The sequence below is a fragment of the Felis catus genome, chromosome C1 (assembly GCF_018350175.1).
Source record: "Felis catus isolate Fca126 chromosome C1, F.catus_Fca126_mat1.0, whole genome shotgun sequence".
Lineage (NCBI taxonomy): Eukaryota > Metazoa > Chordata > Mammalia > Carnivora > Felidae > Felis > Felis catus.
This window is the reverse complement of record NC_058375.1, coordinates 98,099,321-98,117,932: the sequence shown is the minus strand read 5'-3', so window position 1 is coordinate 98,117,932 and position 18,612 is coordinate 98,099,321. Positions and strand designations below refer to the sequence as shown.

General features: G+C 35.7%; 1 protein-coding gene across 6 annotated transcripts in view; it reads right to left on the bottom strand.

Annotated features, from left to right (window-relative positions):
• The window catches only part of SYCP1 (synaptonemal complex protein 1), a 118,968-nt gene that overhangs the window by 69,911 nt on the left and 30,445 nt on the right, over window positions 1-18,612 (bottom strand). For all 6 annotated transcript variants that reach the window (XM_023259021.2, XM_045033317.1, XM_023259019.2 and 3 more), the window contains 4 exons: window positions 11,590-11,684; window positions 10,935-11,119; window positions 9,422-9,489; window positions 2,680-2,741 (listed from right to left, as the gene is read on the bottom strand). In XM_023259021.2, coding sequence (XP_023114789.1) covers window positions 2,680-2,741; window positions 9,422-9,489; window positions 10,935-11,119; window positions 11,590-11,684 — 410 coding nt within the window. The remainder of the gene's footprint in view (window positions 1-2,679; window positions 2,742-9,421; window positions 9,490-10,934; window positions 11,120-11,589; window positions 11,685-18,612) is intronic.

Sequence of the window (18,612 nt, the reverse complement as noted above, 5' to 3'; positions counted from 1 at the left end):
TTCAAGGGGAAAAAAGAATCTTTTCAACAAATGCTAGTATCATCCTGGATCAACCTAAGTATTTAAATCTTAAATATCTCTCAAAACCATCCACTTTTTCTCACCACTACTTCCCAGCCTAAGCTACAATCATCTCTCCTCTAGCTACTGTGATTGTCTGTCTAATTAACTGTTCTATCTTAATCTGTTCTCAATTCTGCAAGCCAAATGAGCTTTTCAAAATGCAAACCAAGTCACTCCCTACTGAAATTCTTTAGAGTTTCCCATACCTCTTGGGATAATACAAAATTATCCTGATAAGATTTAAAAGGCCATGAACTGCCAAGCTCCTACTACCTAACTTTCTGGACTCATTTTGTACCATTCTCTTCTTTTCACTCGAGGTTGTACTCACCATACTCCTTCCTATTAAAGAAACTTTGCTGGGGCGCCTGGGTGGTGCAGTCGGTTAAGCGTCCGACTTCAGCCAGGTCACGATCTCGCGGTCCACGAGTTCGAGCCCCGCGTCAGGCTCTGGGCTGATGGCTCAGAGCCTGGAGCCTGTTTCCGATTCTGTGTCTCCCTCTCTCTCTGCCCCTCCCCCGTTCATGCTCTGTCTCTCTCTGTCCCAAAAATAAATAAACATTGAAAAAAAAATTTTAAAGAAACTTTGCACATAAATATTTCCTCTACCTGATAAGCTCTTCCTTCTCTGAATTTCAGTTCAATATTTATTTTTTTAAAAAAAGACTTTCCTGACCTAACTAGTTCAAATTCCTTAATTATAGGCCTCATAGCACTGAAAAGTAATCCTTTATTGCCTTTGTCACCATTGTAATATTACCTTTGAATGACTGCTTATATTTAAATGTGATTATTTCATGACTGTAGATCCATGAAAGCTGCATATGCATCCATTTGCTCCCAACCGTACCCCCAGAGTATAGCATAATAGAAACTCAACAAATGTTTGTTAAAAGGGCAAATGTGGGGCGCCTGGGTGGCTCAGTCGGTTGAGCATCCGACTTCAGCCCGGGTCACGATCTCGCGGTCCGTGAGTTCGAGCCCCGCGTCAGGCTCTGGGCTGATGGCTCAGAGCCTGGAGCCTGCTTCCAATTCTGTGTCTCCCTCTCTCTCTGCCCCTCCCCCGTTCATGCTCTGTCTCTCTCTGTCTCAAGAATAAATAAACGTTAAAAAAAATTAAAAAAAAAGAATTATCATAAAAAAAAGGGCAAATGTATTATTTTATTTATCCCTTACAACGACCCCATTAGCTATGTGCATTTCAGAGATGGAGATCTGAGGCATCAAGAGTTTAGTTAAATTGCTCTTAGTCATACAGTTAAGAAGCAAAGAGCTAGATTACCAATCAAAACATAATTTTAAGGACCAAGATATTGTGTTCTATTGCTGTCCAAATATAACAAAACCCTAAACCAGTTCTTGTCTGCATAGGAGTGAATCTTCACAGTAAAAATAATGCTTTAGTATTCATTCATTCAACAAATATTCATAAAGTGTCAGTCACTGTACTAAGTACTAGGTTTACAAGGAAAACAGGGCATGGATTCTTAGCCCTTAGCCCTTATGGGAGCATACATTCATTCCACTATTTATTAACTGAAGACCTACTGTATACCACCTACTGTGCTAAGTAAGGGGGAATCAAAAGGGTGAATAAAGCTTTAAATAATTTTACCAAAAATAAAGTAATTCTATTTATGATAAGAGCTATACAGGAAAAGTACAGGGTGGCTATGGGAACAGGCCATACAGAGACCTAAACTAGATAAGAATATTAAAGAGAGGTTTCCTAAACAACTGATATTCAAGCTGGAACTTAAAGTATAAGTCTGCATTATCAAATCTGAAAGCAATGTAAACATTACTATTCACAAGAGTTTGAGTTAAAGCAATTCAGTGGAGAAAAAATAAGCATTTGGAAATAATGCTTCCCAAGAGATGGAAGAATCAGGAGTTGCAAAGTCAGGTAGAGACACAATAGGTTAAACCCACCATCAAATATCTATAATCATAAACAATACTATATAGCAAGGGTTGGCAAACTACAGCCTGCTAGACAAAATCAGCCCACAATCTCTTTCTGTAGGCCCTTGACATAAGAATAATTTTTACATTTTATTTAAAAATAAAAGAGAGGAGGAGGAGAAGGGGGTGTGGAAATAGGAGGAGAGGAGAATTAACATTCTGTATATAGCTTATAAAGCCTAAAATATTTACTATCCAGTTCTTTAAATAAAAGTTTGCCACCCATGCTCCACACATTATAATCAATTAAAACATAATGAAGCCTACCCTAACAAATTCATTAAATGTGATTCTATCTGAACACTTAACATAGCTACTGAATATATAACATACATATCTTCCTTAAAAGTGTAGCTTTATGTTTCAAAGGTATCAAAGGCATACCAAATTTACAACCAGCTATATCGTATGCATTGCTCTTACTTAAATGTACTGTCAACACATGTTCAAATAACATAAACACTTTAGCCAAGACAGATGTATAAAACTTGGTACAGATAAGAATGTGGTTTACTAAAACACAAGTGTATTTTTTATATTTAGCTGAAAACACTAATATAAAATATCTGTAGTGTATGAGACTAGGTCAACAGATTCATATTATTTTGAAAAATAACTGCTCTATATTAATAAGAGAAACTATATACTTACCAAGATTTTCTTCAATTCTTCAAGTTCTACTTCTTTGTTATTTTTAAGCTTAGTCATCTCTTCTAAAATAAGCAAAAGAATAAAAGGTGTGAAAAGCCAGATTAGAAGAACAGGAAAGGAGAGATGAGAAATAAGAATACCACAGTTTGAAAGGGAAGAAAACCGAGATGGTTTAGTGCAACTAAAGAAAGCACCATAAAAGGACAGGTTTCATTCTTTCTCATTGCCAAGTAGTATTCCATTGTATATATAAACCACAACTTCTTTATCCATTCATCAGTTGATGGACATTTAGGTTCTTTCCATAGTTTGGCTATTATGGCCTTTTGTAGCAACATGGATGGAACTGGAGAGTGTTATGCTAAGTGAAATATGTTACATAGAGAAAGACAGATCCCATATGTTTTCACTCTTATGTGGATCCTGAGAAACTTAACAGAAGACCATGGGGGAGGGGGAGGGGGAAAAAAAGTTATAGAGGTAGGGAGGCAAACCATAAGAGACTCTTAAAAACTGAGAATAAACTGAGTGAGGGTTGATGACGGGTAGGAGGGAGCGGAAAGTGGGTGATGGGCGTTGAGGAGGGAACCTGTTGGGATGAGCACTGGGTGTTGTATGGAAACCAATTTGATAATAAATTTCATATTAAAAAATAAATAAGTAAATGCCTTAGGTAAAAAAAATAAAATAAAAAAGAAAGAAAGCACCATAAAGCATAGAGGAAGTCCAAATGGAACTACGCAAAAATAATGGATATGTATTAATAGCAATGTTTGTATCAAGTTAATTCCACAACCAAATGAGCCCGGAGTTCATTAGTCAAAATAAGCAATACACACACACACACACACACACACACACACACACACACACACACACACACACATTCCAAATATATTTGGAATGAGGTCACTCAGCACGTACCTTTACCTTTAATTCATCACTGTCTAAATACCTGGCCTCTTAATCTTCACTCTCAACTAAAAAGGACAAGTGATCCACTTTTCTCAAGCTAATTCTGACCATTGTACTCTGGACTTCAACATTCCTACCTCCTCTGAGACTTTAGTTGCTTATATAACCAATATATATACTGACTCTCTGTAAAGGAATCTTTCATTTCCCCCATCCCATCGAAACATCTATTTGAATACAAAACAATATCTGACTGACCTTTCTGCCTCTTCTTACTACTGTCCAATTTCTTTGGTTTGCAAACAAATTCCTGTTTGTTATCTACACACTTCTTTCTTAGTCCTATGCAAAACTTTCTTAGTCCTATGCCTATCTCATGACATTACATTAATTACATCTCTTACATTATTTTACATTATTTATAAGTATTTATAAATATAAATACTTTAATAAATATTTACAAATAATTCATAATTTATATTAAATATTTATAATTACGTTATTTATAATTACATTATTAAAACTATGATCCTCAATAACCATTCTGTGGTACAATTCTCAGTCCTCTTTATTGTGGAGCTTTCTGGCATTTAATGCTATCAACTACTCTCTATTTTTCTTTGATTTTCAAGACCTTGTGTTATTTGCATTTCCTGTTTTCTCTGCTGACACCCTTTTTTTTTTCCTACCCTAAATAATAACACTCTACACAAGGCTTTTATGTCTATCTTCTATTAATTCAGTACTAGACTAATAAATTTATAAAACTTTTCTAGGCCAAACCACCTTTATCCTCCTTTCTTAATTAAATTCTTTAACTGCCTACAAAGTTCCCAAATGATGCCTAGCTGTCAGCTACAATTTTATTGTATTTGAAACATTGTCTTTCTTCACTGTTAATTAAGGGTTTTTAATAAATGGAGATATAAGAGATTTACTGGAAATTTCCAAGACTCTGTACATTAAAAATAAACAGGGATACCTGGGTGGCTCAGTTGGGTAAGTGTCTGACCTCTGCTTGGGTCATGATCACATGGTTCGTGAGTTTGAGCCCTGCGTCAAGCTCTGAGTGGACAGCTCAGAGCCTGGAACCTGCTTTGGATTCTGTGTCTCCTTCTCTCTCTGCTCCTCCCCCGCCTGCACACACACTCTCTCTCAAAAATAAATATTTTAAAAAAATAATAAAAAACAAAAGTGAAAAATAAAAAATATTGTAATAATTGCCCACAATTTTTAAGGAAAAATCAAACAAATAGGAAATGCCAGCATGGAGTCAAAAGAAACACCTGTCACAAGCAAAGCTTATTTAACCACAATTTTCATTTTAGGTAAAAAGAGTTTTTCAAACTCAAGGATTAATTAAAAATAGTTGACTAAGCATATCTTCACATTCTCTCATCCCCACTCCCATAAAAATTTTTAAAGATATATATAAAATATAAATCATATATAAAAATATATGATGAGGGAGTGCAGGACAAGCTGACGGCAAAACACAGGCTAATGGCACCACCCACCCCCAGGTGGGATACGTGTGATATTCCTCAGACAGTCCTGGCTACCCAAGAAAAGGAAAGGGATTTAAGTGTTTGCCATGATGATGTGGAAAACGAAGACAAATGAAAAATTAAATTGCCTTACTGTCTACAGCCCACTGACAAGTCCTTGGAACAGGCAGAGTGACCTCTGCTAGGGACAAAAGGAAATCTTGGCTTATCCTGACCCCCCAGGAATCTGTAAGTCTACTTCAACATATAAAAATTCCTTTGGAAACTTCCTTTATCTCAACTCCCCTAAGATATATGCTGGCAATTATACTCCAAGCTTATGGCCCCCTGATATACATATGAAGGGTCTCATGATAGGTTTTACTGAACGGTAATAAATGGTGTTTTCCTAACACAGCTAGCCCCTCAAAGTCCTGGAAACCTTGCTTCCAAAATACCTTAGAGAGTTACTCTATCCCTAATCCCCTCCCAACCTGAGGGTATATAATCAGTTACCTGTCACAACCCCAGCACAGCTCTTCCTGCCCACGGATCCTGTCCCTGTGCTTTAATAAAATCACTTTTTACACCAAAGATGTCTTCAAGAATTCTTCCTTGGCCGTCCGCTCTGGACCCCACCATCACCCCAAAACCTCATCATATATATATATTTACAACAATAACAAAACCAGACAGACTACCATAAACAAACCAAAATACTGAAGAATCCTAGAAGGAGGAGGGGTCACCTACATTAATTCATTGAAGACTATGTGCAACAACTAGACCAGGTGACTATACCTCCTACCACAGAGTCCACCTCAGGTTAAATCAAAGATCCTAGGAATTGGAGCCCAAGGGGTAAGGCAGTGCCCCCAAACAGCTCATGATCTCTACAAACAATCCCCTAAATCCAAAAGATTACCTACCGAGCCCACCCTTCCCTACAGTACCTCCCATCTCCCCCCAACATAATCAGAAAAATCACATTATAACATATGTGGGAGAAAAAAGATTCTCAAATATTTAGATGAGTAAATAATCAAAAATCACCAATTAGTGAAGAAAAGCAAAACCATAAATGTTAGGCACCAAATTCAGAGAAGAACTAAAATAAAACTCAAGAAGGAATTAATAGAGCAAACAGAAGCAGAAATCTTGCTAAGTATAGTATGTTCCAACAGGATACAATATCCATGAAATTAATCACCTAGAGCTCTCAGAAACTTAAAATTTGGTAACTAAGACTTTAAAAACAGCAAAGTAGGGGTGCCTGGTGATTCAGTCATTTGAGTATCCAACTCTTTATTTCAACTCTAGTCATGATCCCAGGGTCGTGGGATCTAGCCCCATGTCGGGCTCTGCACTAAGCATGGAGCCTGCTTAAAGATTCTCTCTCTGGGGCACCGGAATGGCTCAGTTGGTTGGACATCCGACTTTGGCTCAGGTCATGATCTCATGGTTCATGGGTTCAAGTCCTGCATGGGGCTCTGTGCTGATAGCTTGGAGCCTGGTTTGGATTCTGTGTCTCCTTCTCTCTCTCTGCCACTCACCTGCTTGTGCGTGCACTCTCTCTCTCTGTCTCTGTCTCTCAACAAATGAATAAACATTTTTTTAAAAAATTAAAAAAAAAAAAAAAGATTCTCTCTCTCTCCCTCTGCCTCTCCCCACCCAGCTCATGCATGTGCTCTCTACCAAAAACAAAAAAAGGCAAATTAAACATATCTAAAGACTGAATTATTAGGGGGAAGCCAAAAAACTTTTTTCCCAAAATTCCCCTCAAAATAAACTAAAAAGTAAAGACTTTAAGAGAGAAATTTTAAAATATAAAGATTGGGGCGCCTGGGTGGCTCAGTTGGTAAAGCGTCTGACTTCAGCTCAGGCCATGATCTCATGGCTTGTTAAGTTCAAGCCCCGTTTGGGGCTCTGTGCTGACAGCTCAGAGCCTGGAACCTGCTTCTGATTCTATGTCTCTCTCTCTGCCCCTTCCCTACTCATGCTCTGTCTGTCTGTCTCTCTCTCTCTCTCTAAGAATAAAAAACATTAAAAAAATTTTTTAAATACAAATATAAAAGATTCAGAATTTCTAAAATCCACCTATCAAAATTTACAGAGAGAGAACAATGACACTAGAAAAGAAGAATTAAGAGAACTTTTCAGAGCTGAAGACAGTGTCCTCAGATTCAAGAGCTCACCAAATGCTAGCAAAAGTGGGATATGATTCCACTTTTAAAAGATAGTCTCTCATGCCTGTACCACTCAAATGGCTTCTAATATGATTTCTCCTCTTTGTCCCTTTCCTATCATCATTCCCCACCCACCACCAAATTTATCTGCCATACAAAAGTCGCAGTGATCCTCTAAAAATGTAAACCACAGGCACCTGGGTGGCTTAGTCGGTTAAGCGTCTGACTTTGGCTCAGGTCATGATCTCATGGTTCATGAGTTTGAGCCCTGGTAGGGCTCTGCACTGACAGCATGGAGCCTGCTTGGGATTCTCTCTCTCTCTCTCTCTCTCTCTCTCTCTCTCTCTCTCTCTCTCTGGCCCCTTCCCCACTTGTGTGCACCCTCTAAATAAATATTTTTTAAAAAGACAAAGATTTGCAAGATAGAGTTAAATTAGTTAGATCTTACAAGCTAGATAGATATTAAAAGTTAGAAACAACAGCACTGGATAACCAATTAGAAGTGAAAAGTAAGGGAGAAAGAACAGTACAGAATATCATCCAAGATTTTGATTCTGAGAACTATTTTATTAACCAAAGAAGGAAATAAGCTAATGTTCAGTACTTATGTCATTGTTAATGCTGCTCTCCTACACGTAATGCTTTACACATTCCATCATTCTCTACAACTACCCAAAGCCTCTTTATACCTTAAAGTCTACTTTTAAAATCTACCTCTTCTAGAGAATCATTTCCAATTCTGCAGTCCACATTGATACCTTTGGCTTCCTCTTGTCATCAGCATTAACACATCTCCATCAGCAACAAGTCTGTGAGCATTCACCCCAAATATATAAATACGTATAAAACACAAATACATACTTATATAGCGTGTAAAATTTTAAAGTATAAATATGTGTACTATACTAGTCATTATGAAATATATGCAAAGCATAAAATAAATAGAAATAGAAACTCTAATATTCCCTTCTCTTAATAGAATTCTTGCTCATCCCCTCATTTTGGAAACATTGCTCTAATGATTTTATGTGTTCAACCTTTCTCTCATTAAATTAGAGAGTTCTCTATTATGAGAAAAATCACCTTATGCATTTGATTTGTTAATCTGACAATAACAGCCACTTAACTTCAATATCAGACTGAATTGTTACAAATAAATATCCGCTAAAGATATTTTAAGGACTAAACTTATTCCTTAGTCTACCACATTCAATTGAAAAATTCTAAGAAAGTAGGTATATGCAGTGATTTAAAATACTACATTATGCTTTGAATGAAGATTTAAAAATTAGATGAAAAATTCATTTACAGTCATTGTAATATAAAATAATACCAAAGGAATTATTTACCACTGAAAAGTACAATTTTGGATGCTCAAAGATTGGTCTAGTCTATAGTGGGAGATTAAGCATTGCCAAAGGAAAGGCATAAATAAGTTTTGAAGTTCAACCAAACATCCTAACAGGGCAAAATTTCTTACAATTATTTTAATTACACAATTTTTCAAACCTAATAATAAAGTTTACAGAATGTTGTGGAGACAGTCTAGAAAACACCTGCAAATTCCTGAGTTAATTTATAAAAATAATTCTTTTCACCAAAATTGGAAAAATGTTTTTATATCTTTATAGTTCTCCACATCTGTACATATGAAGATGTGTAAATATGAATTACAGGAGTTAAATTAGGATTAGCTAATTAAAGGGTTATAAATTCACAACTACAGAACTTCTTTCTCTTTTGGCCATGAAATCTATTGAGTATTAACAATACTTCGTGACAAAACAGGATAGCATTCTCCTATAGATAGTTCATAATTCAACATGACTAATCAGTAAAATGTCAAAATTCAATTAAAATATAACAGACCTTTTCCATTAAGAATTATTAAGGCCTCTAAATCCTAAAATAAGAAAAATAAACTAGAAACATCTCTTAAGCTCCTTCCACTTCTAGACATCTATGAATTGCATAATGGCACAGAATAGTCTTTCTTAAGGTTTACATTTTCTGTCTTTGAAAATCAAATTAAAAGTTACAAAATAATTATTATTGATAAATGACAAAGGAGAAGCTATATCATAATCTGAAATAGCATTTATATCTGTATAATAGACTAATATTATCACGTACATGTTATTCTCCAAATCTTACCGAGTTCACTTGATTTCTGCTGAAGCTTCATGGTAAGTATTTTCAATTGATCTTCACTTTTTTCCAATCTTGTAAAATATTAATTTACATGTAAAACATTCTTTTAATCACAATTCACCTAGTAACTAAAACTGGTGCAATTTAACAATATATCTTTCACAGATTCACCCAATTAAACAATTTTTGAGTACCTACCATGCCATATAGTATAACATTTCAAAATAAGGTATCACTATTATTAATCCATAGTTGTATGTTAATTATATCTGCATAAAACCTTAAAGCTTATGGTCACAATTTATCTCTTAGCTATTGATGATAATCAAATTAATGCATCCTAGAACTTTAAAAGAGACTGAATATGTAACTACTGTTACATTGAATTCTGCCTTAGAAACAATATAAATGTGAGAATTGGTCAATCCACTTAACTCTTCTAGCTTTCTGCTTCCTCATCTATAAAACTGAGGTAATTGGGGGCCCCCGGGTGGCTCAGTCAGTTAAGCATCCGACTTCAGCTCAGGTCATATCTCGCTGCTAGTGGGTTTGAGCCCTGCATCGGGTTCTGTGCTGACAGCTTGGAGCCTGGAGCCTGCTTCAGATTCTGTGTCTACCTCTTTCTCTCCCCTCCCCAGTTCTCTCTCTCTTTCCCTCTCTCTCTCTCTCAAAAATAAATATTTTAAAAAAATTTTTTTAACTGAAATAATTGGAACAGATGATACTTAAGCTAACTTACAGTTTCAAAATTTGAAAATCACCTATAAGATCAACAAAGAATATATAAGATGAGCTGAAGTAGAAAAACTAGCTTTTCTTCCACCACCATACATAAGCAGTAGAGAAGAAATACTACTAGGTTCAGGTCATGAATTCACAGAAAAGCATGTTCCTGTCTTTCATCCTACTAGACTTACTAAACCCTAATGCTAATGGGACAAAAATAATAACTTAGGCCTCATAACACAGCTTTAAAAATACACATATAGTGAAAACAGAGTAAGTTTTTAATTCAAGCTTTAGACAAACTGTTATTTAGATGAAATTCAAATGAATATCTTACATATAATATTCATTAATTCATTAATTTAATAAAAAAATGTTTTGAGTACCTACCCTATACCAGGCTAGTACTAATTTTATACATCAGAGAGGTTACAGACCCAAGTAAAACAAACCCACAACCTGGGAAGTTACTTCTATGAAGCTAATAATGATCCACAGTTTAATTAAATATGTCCTATCACTGCATCAGCACTTAGGAGCTTGTTTATATAGCTGGACTCTGTGGCCAAGTATGCATGGGAACTATCCTAAAGAATACCTGCTATCTTTTCCCAGGACACCTGCCTACCTAATACAAACTTTTAAAATGTATTACCATTTTATAAATTAAAAAAGAGACTTACTTGGTTACAGATACTATAAGAATTAGAAGTCACTTGACAATGAATAGAAAATACAGTGAATATTGGAAATAAGTTGTTTTTATCAGCTAAATAAAAAATAGCTTTACCTTTGCTGTTCTGTTGTCAATAATTCTTTCAAGCTGCAGACAGAAGTTTTAAGTTCAGTAACCACAAATGAATGAGCAGCTTTAGCTTTATTAAATTCTTCCATCTGAGTTTCTTTTTCTCCAGTGAGCTGATATATTTTTTTTGTTGCTACCTGTAAATCTTCCTCTAAAGCCTTCTGAGTAATCTAAATGAAATAAAATACAAAACAAAAGCTATAATCCAAGGGCCTTAAGAAAAAAACTGAACTCATCTGCCTTTGCCACCTCTCCTCCCTCCTTATTATTCTATCACCCTCCTCCATTACCCCACCCTGGCCAATTTCAATGCCCATTCAGTATTCCTACTTCAATTTACCATTTGCCCAAAGCCAACCTATAGTCCCAACCTCCCAATGGAGTCTTCTTAGCCCACAGTGTTCTTTCCATTTTTAGAACTACTGTAACAATTTTAGCCTGAATCACTCTGTTGGTATTTAGCAGAGTCTTCCATCTTATAGTTTTGATGCGTTTTTACCCAATGTTTCTAATTAAACTATAAGCATTTTGTAGACTGGGATGAAGTTACGGGTCCTTGTACACAGTATTAGCATTTTATAAGTATTTACTGACTCATAGTGTGAGGCTTATCACACACGAATCAGTTTTTAAATCATACCACACTTCTTTGCAAAGACATTTTAGTATCTTCTAGTTCTGATGTCAAATGATCCTGCTTCTCATTTGATTCTTTTAAGTTTTCATTCTGTAATTCTAAAAAAGAGAGTTGTGGATTGGTAGTACTTAATAAAAAAAATACATACCAAGAAAACCAATTATTTGTTCAACTACTTTTCTTTCCTCCATGAGATACTCCAAAATGAAGGAAAATTATGCAAATATAGATGCACTGATATTGGCCATCATCTACTTTTACTGACTTTTCAAGACTATTAACTCCCAAGTACTCACCAGTAAACATGAGGATGTTTGATGCTACATTTTAATAACAGCTAAACAAAGGAAACAATCTAAATATTCAATAGGAGATAAATTAAATTATGATGGTACATACACACAATGGCATACCATGTAACCACTATAAAAGATAATGGACTTCATTTATTCCAAATTGGAATACATATTCACAGAATATGTATTAAATAAAAAGGGCAGAATAAAAAGGGCAAGTTTAAATGGTATTTATAGAAATAACGCATATGAAAGGAAACAATACAAAAATATTGCAAGTTATTTACCTCTTAATAGTGAAATTATTCAATACTTTATTTTTATCATTGCACATCTTGATTTTTAGAGTTTTCTAAAATATTACATTTATATATTGAAATATTATGAAAAAAGGCTTTTGACTCTATAGCTAATATTTATTAAATACTAAATGTTACGTACTAGTCTATGTGCTTTATATGTGTGCATTCTACTTTTAAACCTCATGGAAAAAATAGGGTGAAAAAAGAAGTTCATGCTCTTCCCTGGATTCAAATTATTCTATGTCCTCTTACTAGCTACCTAAACTTAGGCATGATAATAAAGTAGTCTGTCACTACTTTTCTCAACTGGAGAAAGAGAATAATCATAGTTATTCATATCTTGAAGGATTAAACAAAATAATGCAACTTAAAATGTTTAACCACAGTGTCTAGCATATATAGTCAATTAGTGTTAACAATTAGTATGATAATGGTGGTGTAAACTAGAAACTGGGCCTTAAAAATTCATGGTATTTACAATGCAAGCAGACAAATAATCAATGATAACTGCTGATGGGCACTCACTCAGATATTCTGGAAATATACAGACGGGGAACCTAAGCCAAAAAGGATCAATAAAAGTTAGAGGTAAGGGGAGACAGACATAAAGAGGGAAAGTTCAAGGAAGGTTTCCAGAAAGTGACAGATCAGTTCAAACATTTGAAAGCCAGCAAGAATTAATAAGAGTAGTGGGAGCTAGGAGAGAAAGAAATATCACAGACAGGTCAAAGAGCATGTACAAAGACAAAAATGAAAGAGACAAGATGACACATCTAAATGTCTAAATGAAATGCATTTCAGTAGCATGAAACATAAAGTAAGAGGGAAGAATCATAGCAATTATGGTTAGAAAAATAACAAGGACAAGATAACAGGATTTATATGACTTGTTCAGAGGTAGTTCAGAAGTCATAAAGACTATGAAAAATGATGAAAGATGCTAGACCACAGAATGTTTCAAGTTCATATGTTTTTAAAGTTCCACTCTGAAAATCTGTGTAGAAATGAAAAGGTTAGTGGTCCACCTCTGAAAACAAAATGGGAAAAATAGATCTGGAGAGAGGAAACGATTACCAAAGACTATGGTGTCTGCTATGGTACTATTTATTATAGTCTGGTAATAAATGTCTCCTCTGAGAAATCATAATCACAAACTAGTACTTCAGCATGTATGAGAACTGAATGTATGCTGCTTGAATGTCCTAAAAAGCTCCAAGCCGAAACTTAATTTGAAATGTCCTTAAGTTCACCCAGGATTCCAGAACTGCTAATGCAAATTTTCTCTGTAGAAATTTACTTCCAATCCAAGTCTTAAAGAAGTTCCACAGACGAAGTTACATGACCTCAAAATCACAAGAGAAAACAAAGCACCATGAGCAGAGTCAGCATAATAAATGAAAGGCGTACTTGGATCTGCAAAAATTTCAGATGTTAGAATTACTGGCTGTGGATTAAAAAAAAAAAAGTATTATAACATTCTTTAAAAACTAAAAAAAAGGAAGATATCTATAAACTAAATAAGACTTCTAGAAAAGACTTTTTTTTTAATTTTTTTTTAACGTTTATTTATTTTTGAGACAGAGACAGAGCATGAACGGGGGAGGGTCAGAGAGAGAGAGGGAGACACAGAATCTGAAACAGGCTCCAGGCTCTGAGCTGTCAGCACAGAGCCCGACGCGGGGCTTGAACTCACGAACCGCAAGATCATGACCTGAGCCAAAATCGGACGCTTAACCGACTGAGCCACCCAGGCGCCCCTAGAAATGACATTTATAAAACTGAAACTGAAAATTCCATTGGGGTATGAGTAAGGTATGTCATTCAAACATTCCTCTAAAAAGGAATAAAAACCCAGGATCAAATATTAAGAATATTAAAATCATTAAGCTCCTGACAAAATCGTAAGAAATTACCAGGACCAAGTGAAGGAGAAAACAGAAACTTGGAGAAGTAAGATAAGCACAGAAACCCTCTTTTGCCCTGAAAGCATTTGCAGATCCTGGCAAAGTTAGACTTTTGATTTGAAATGAGGTGATGAAAAACTGAGGTCAGGAAAAGAAACATGAAAACCCAAAAAGACTATATAGGACAAAGAATCCAAGAACTGAGGCGCCTGGGTGGCTCTGTCAATTGAGCGTCCCACTTCGGCTCAGGTCATGATCTTGCACTTCATGGGTTCAAGCCCCATGTCAGGCTCTGTGCTGACATCTCAGAGCCTGGAACCTACTTCAGATTCTGGGTCTCCCTCTCTCTCTCCACCCCTCCCCAGCTTTCCTCGCTCTCCTCTCGCTCTCTCAAAAATAAACATTAAAAAAGGAAAGGAATCCAAGAACTAAACTTCTATGCAATAAGCTGAGACACTGTTTATGTAAAGGAAGCCAAAGGAAACCAATCCTCAAGCAGATTTGCAGCCCAGGTTCCCATGACCTGAGTGGTCCAAGGAACCCAAAGCCTTGAAACTGAAGCTCGGAGCCGGGAGCCTGCTTTGGATTCTGTGTCTCGTTCTCTCTCTGACCCTCTCCCACTTGCGCTCTGTCTCATTCTGTCTCTCAAAAATAAATAATAAATGTAAAAGAAAAAAAAGAAAATTTGAATAGACCCATAACCACTAAAGGAATTAAATCTTACTCAAAAACCTCCCAACAAACAAGACTCCAGGGCCAGACAGCTTTCCAGGGGAATTCTACCAAACATTTAAATAAGAGTTAATACCTATTCTTTTGAAACTGTTCCAAAAAATACAAATGGCAGAAAAACTTCCAAACTCATTCTATAAGACCAGCCACTATCTTGATTCCAAAACTAGATAAAGACCCCCACTAAAAAGGAGAACCACAACCCAATTTCCCTGATGAACATGGATGCAAAAATTCCCAACAAGATACCAGCAAACCAAATCCAACATTACATTAAAAGAATTATTCACCATGATCAAGTGGGATTTATTCCTGGGATACAGGACTGGTTCAACATCTACAAATCAACCAACATGATACATCACATTAATAAAAAATAAAAAGAACTACATGATCCTCTAAAGAGAGAAAAACCATTTGACAGTATACAGCATCCTTTCTTGATAAAAACCCTCAAGAAAGCAGGGACAAAAAGGAACATACCTCAACATCACAAATGCCATATAGGGAAGACCCACAGCTAATATCATCCTCAATGGGGAAAAACTGAGAGCTTTCCCTCTAAGGTCAAGAACATGACAGAGATGTCCACTCTCACCACTGTTGTTCAAGATGGTGTTGGAAGTCCCGGTCTCAACATTCAGACAACAAAAAGAAATAAAAGGCATTCAAATCCACATGGAAGAAGTCAACTTTTCACTATTCACAGATGACATGATACTCGATATGAAAAACCCAGAAGACTCCACCAAAAAACTGCTACAACTGATACATGAAATCAGCAAAGTCACAGGATATTAAATCAACGTACAGCAATCTGTGGAATTTCTATATACCAATAATGAAGCAGCAGCAAGAGTAATCAAGGAATTGATCCCATTTACAACTGCACTGAAAACTATAAAATACCGAGGAATAAACTTAACCAAAGAGATAAAAGATCTATATGCTGCAAACTACAGAAGACACAAGAAATGAAAAAACATTCCATGCTCATGGATTGGAAGAACAAATATTGTTAAAATGGCAATACTACAGAAAGCAATCTATGTAGTCAATGCAATCCCTATCAAAATAACACCAGCATTCTTCACAGAGCCAGAACAAAGAATTCTAAAATTTGTATGGAACCAGAAAAAACCCTGAATAGCCAAAGTAATGTTAAAAAAGAAAACCAAAGCTGGAGGCATCACAATTCTGGACTTCAAGCTGTATTACAAAGCTGTAATCATCAAGACAGTATGATATTGGCACAAAAACAGACACACGAATCAATGGAACAGAATAGAGAACCCAGAAATAGACCCACAAATGTATGGTCAACTAATCTTTGACAAAGCAGGAAAGAATATCCAGTGGAAAAAAGGGAGTCCCTTCAGCATATGATGTTGGGAAAACTGGACAGTGACATGCAGAATGAACCTGGACCACTGTCTTACACAAAAATAAACTCAAAATGGATGAAAGACCTAAATGTAAGACAGAAAATCATCAAAATCCTAGAGGAGAAAACAGGCAATCTTTTTGACCACAGCCACAGCAACTTATTCTAGACATGTCTCCGGAGGCAAGGGAAACAAAAGCAAAAATAACTATTATATTTCATCAAGATAAAAAGTTTCTGCACAGTGAAGGAAACAATCAACAAAACTAAAAGGCAACCAATGGAATGGAAAAAGATATTTGCAATGACATACTGGGTAATTGGTTAGTATCCAAAATCTATAAAGAACTTACCAAACTCAATACCCAAAAAACAACCCAGTGAAGAAATGGGTAGAAGACGTGAACTTTTCCAAAGAGGACATCCAGATGGCTAACAGACACATGAAAAGATGCTCAATATCACTCATCATCAGGGAAATACAAATCAAAACCACAATGAGATACCACCTCACACTGGTCAGAATGGCTAATATTAACAACTCAGGAAACAACAGGTGTAGAATTACCCTACAACCCAGCAATTGCACTACTAGGTATTTATCTGAAGGATACAAAAATGCTGATTCAAAGGGGCACATACATCCCAATGTTTATAGTAGCTCTATCAACAATAGCTACATTATGGAAAGATCCCAAATGTCCACTGACTGACGAATGGATAAAGAAGATGTGGTATATATAAACAAAGGAAAATTACTCAGCGATCAAAAAAAATGAAATCTTGCCATTTGCAACAACATGGATGGAACTAAAGTGTACTATGCTAACCGAAATGAGTCAGTCAGAGAAAGATAAATATCGTGTGATTTCACTCATATGTGGAATTTAAGAAACAAAAGAAATGAACATAGGGAAAGGGAAGGAAAAATAAGATAAAAACAGAGAGAGAGACAAACCATAAGAGACTCTTAAAGTACAGAGAACAAACTGAAGGTTGCTGGAGGGGTATTGGATGGGGTGGGGGGATGGACTAAAGGGGGAATGGGCATTAAGGAGGGCACTTGCTGGGGTGAGCACTGGGTATTACATGCAAGTGATGAATCACTAAATTCTACTTAAGAAATCATTATTACACTATATGTTAACTTGGATTTAAATAAAATTTTAAAAATAATTTAAATATTTTAAAAATAAATTAAAAAGAAAAGCAAATTAGACACAGAAGGTGGGATTAGGTAACAGGTCAATAGAAGATCTCCCAACTGAAACAAAGAGAAAAAATAAAAGATATACTGCATATGGGACACAATGAAAAGTAACTTAAATGAATACATTTCAGTGCTTATGAGTCTGCAGAATCACAGAGAATTAGTTACTCAGTACCAGGAAATTGTTTCCAGTTTAAATGATAAGATTAAACATTCATTCATCCTAACAACTCTTTAGCTATTATGTACACAGCAATATGCTAGGCATTGAATTACACAGATACTTAATGAAATACAGCCCTGCCTGCAAGACACCCATAGTCACAGATGAGTAATGGTTAAGCCATTCTTAAGAATAAGGAGTTCACTGGAATTTAGGCAAAATATTTGGAGTGGAGGGAAGAGGCTCATTTGTGGTAGAGGAAGTAGCCAAAATCATGATGGAGAGGTAAGAAGAACAAAAAACATATGGGAAGTTAAACTATTTCATACCTGGAGTATACCGATTTAGTAATGACAGTAATGTAAAATGAGTGGGCATCGTTTCACCCAAACTATGTAATCATTTGCCATGTGAAAAAAAGAATTTTTTTTTTTAAGAGAGAAGTGACAAATATCACAAGATCTATATGATGCTCTGGAAGGTATACAGTATTTCACAAAGTGTATTATGCCTTCCAAGTGCCCTGCTACCTAAACAAGTTTGAAAAATATTCAATAAGGTGGTCTAAACATAACATGACATTCAAGAACCTTCACAATCTGATCCAAACATTCTTTTCCAGTCATGTACCTGAGTTCTCTAAGATATAAACACACAAATCAGTGTTTCAAATATACCCTAACTCTGACACTTCTATGACTTGCACAAGGCATTTCTTCTGCCTACATTCTCCCCTCCAATTCAGTAGAGAAACTTTAATCATCAAAGGTATATTTAGTTTAACAAGCAATTTTCCCTAATACCTTTCCCAATACCTCTAGAGTGTTCCCAGGGTATTCATTCATTCATGAAATATTTATTGAGTATGCTGTGTGCCAAACACTGTTCTAGGCACTTGGAATGCATCAGTAAACAAAAGAAAGAAAATCCCTGTTTTCTTGAAGCATTCTGTTGAAATTCTGAAGAAAGGGACAGTATGGAAAAGTGAAAAGAGCATATGTACACTGAAAAATCTCCCTAAGTGACTCTATTACA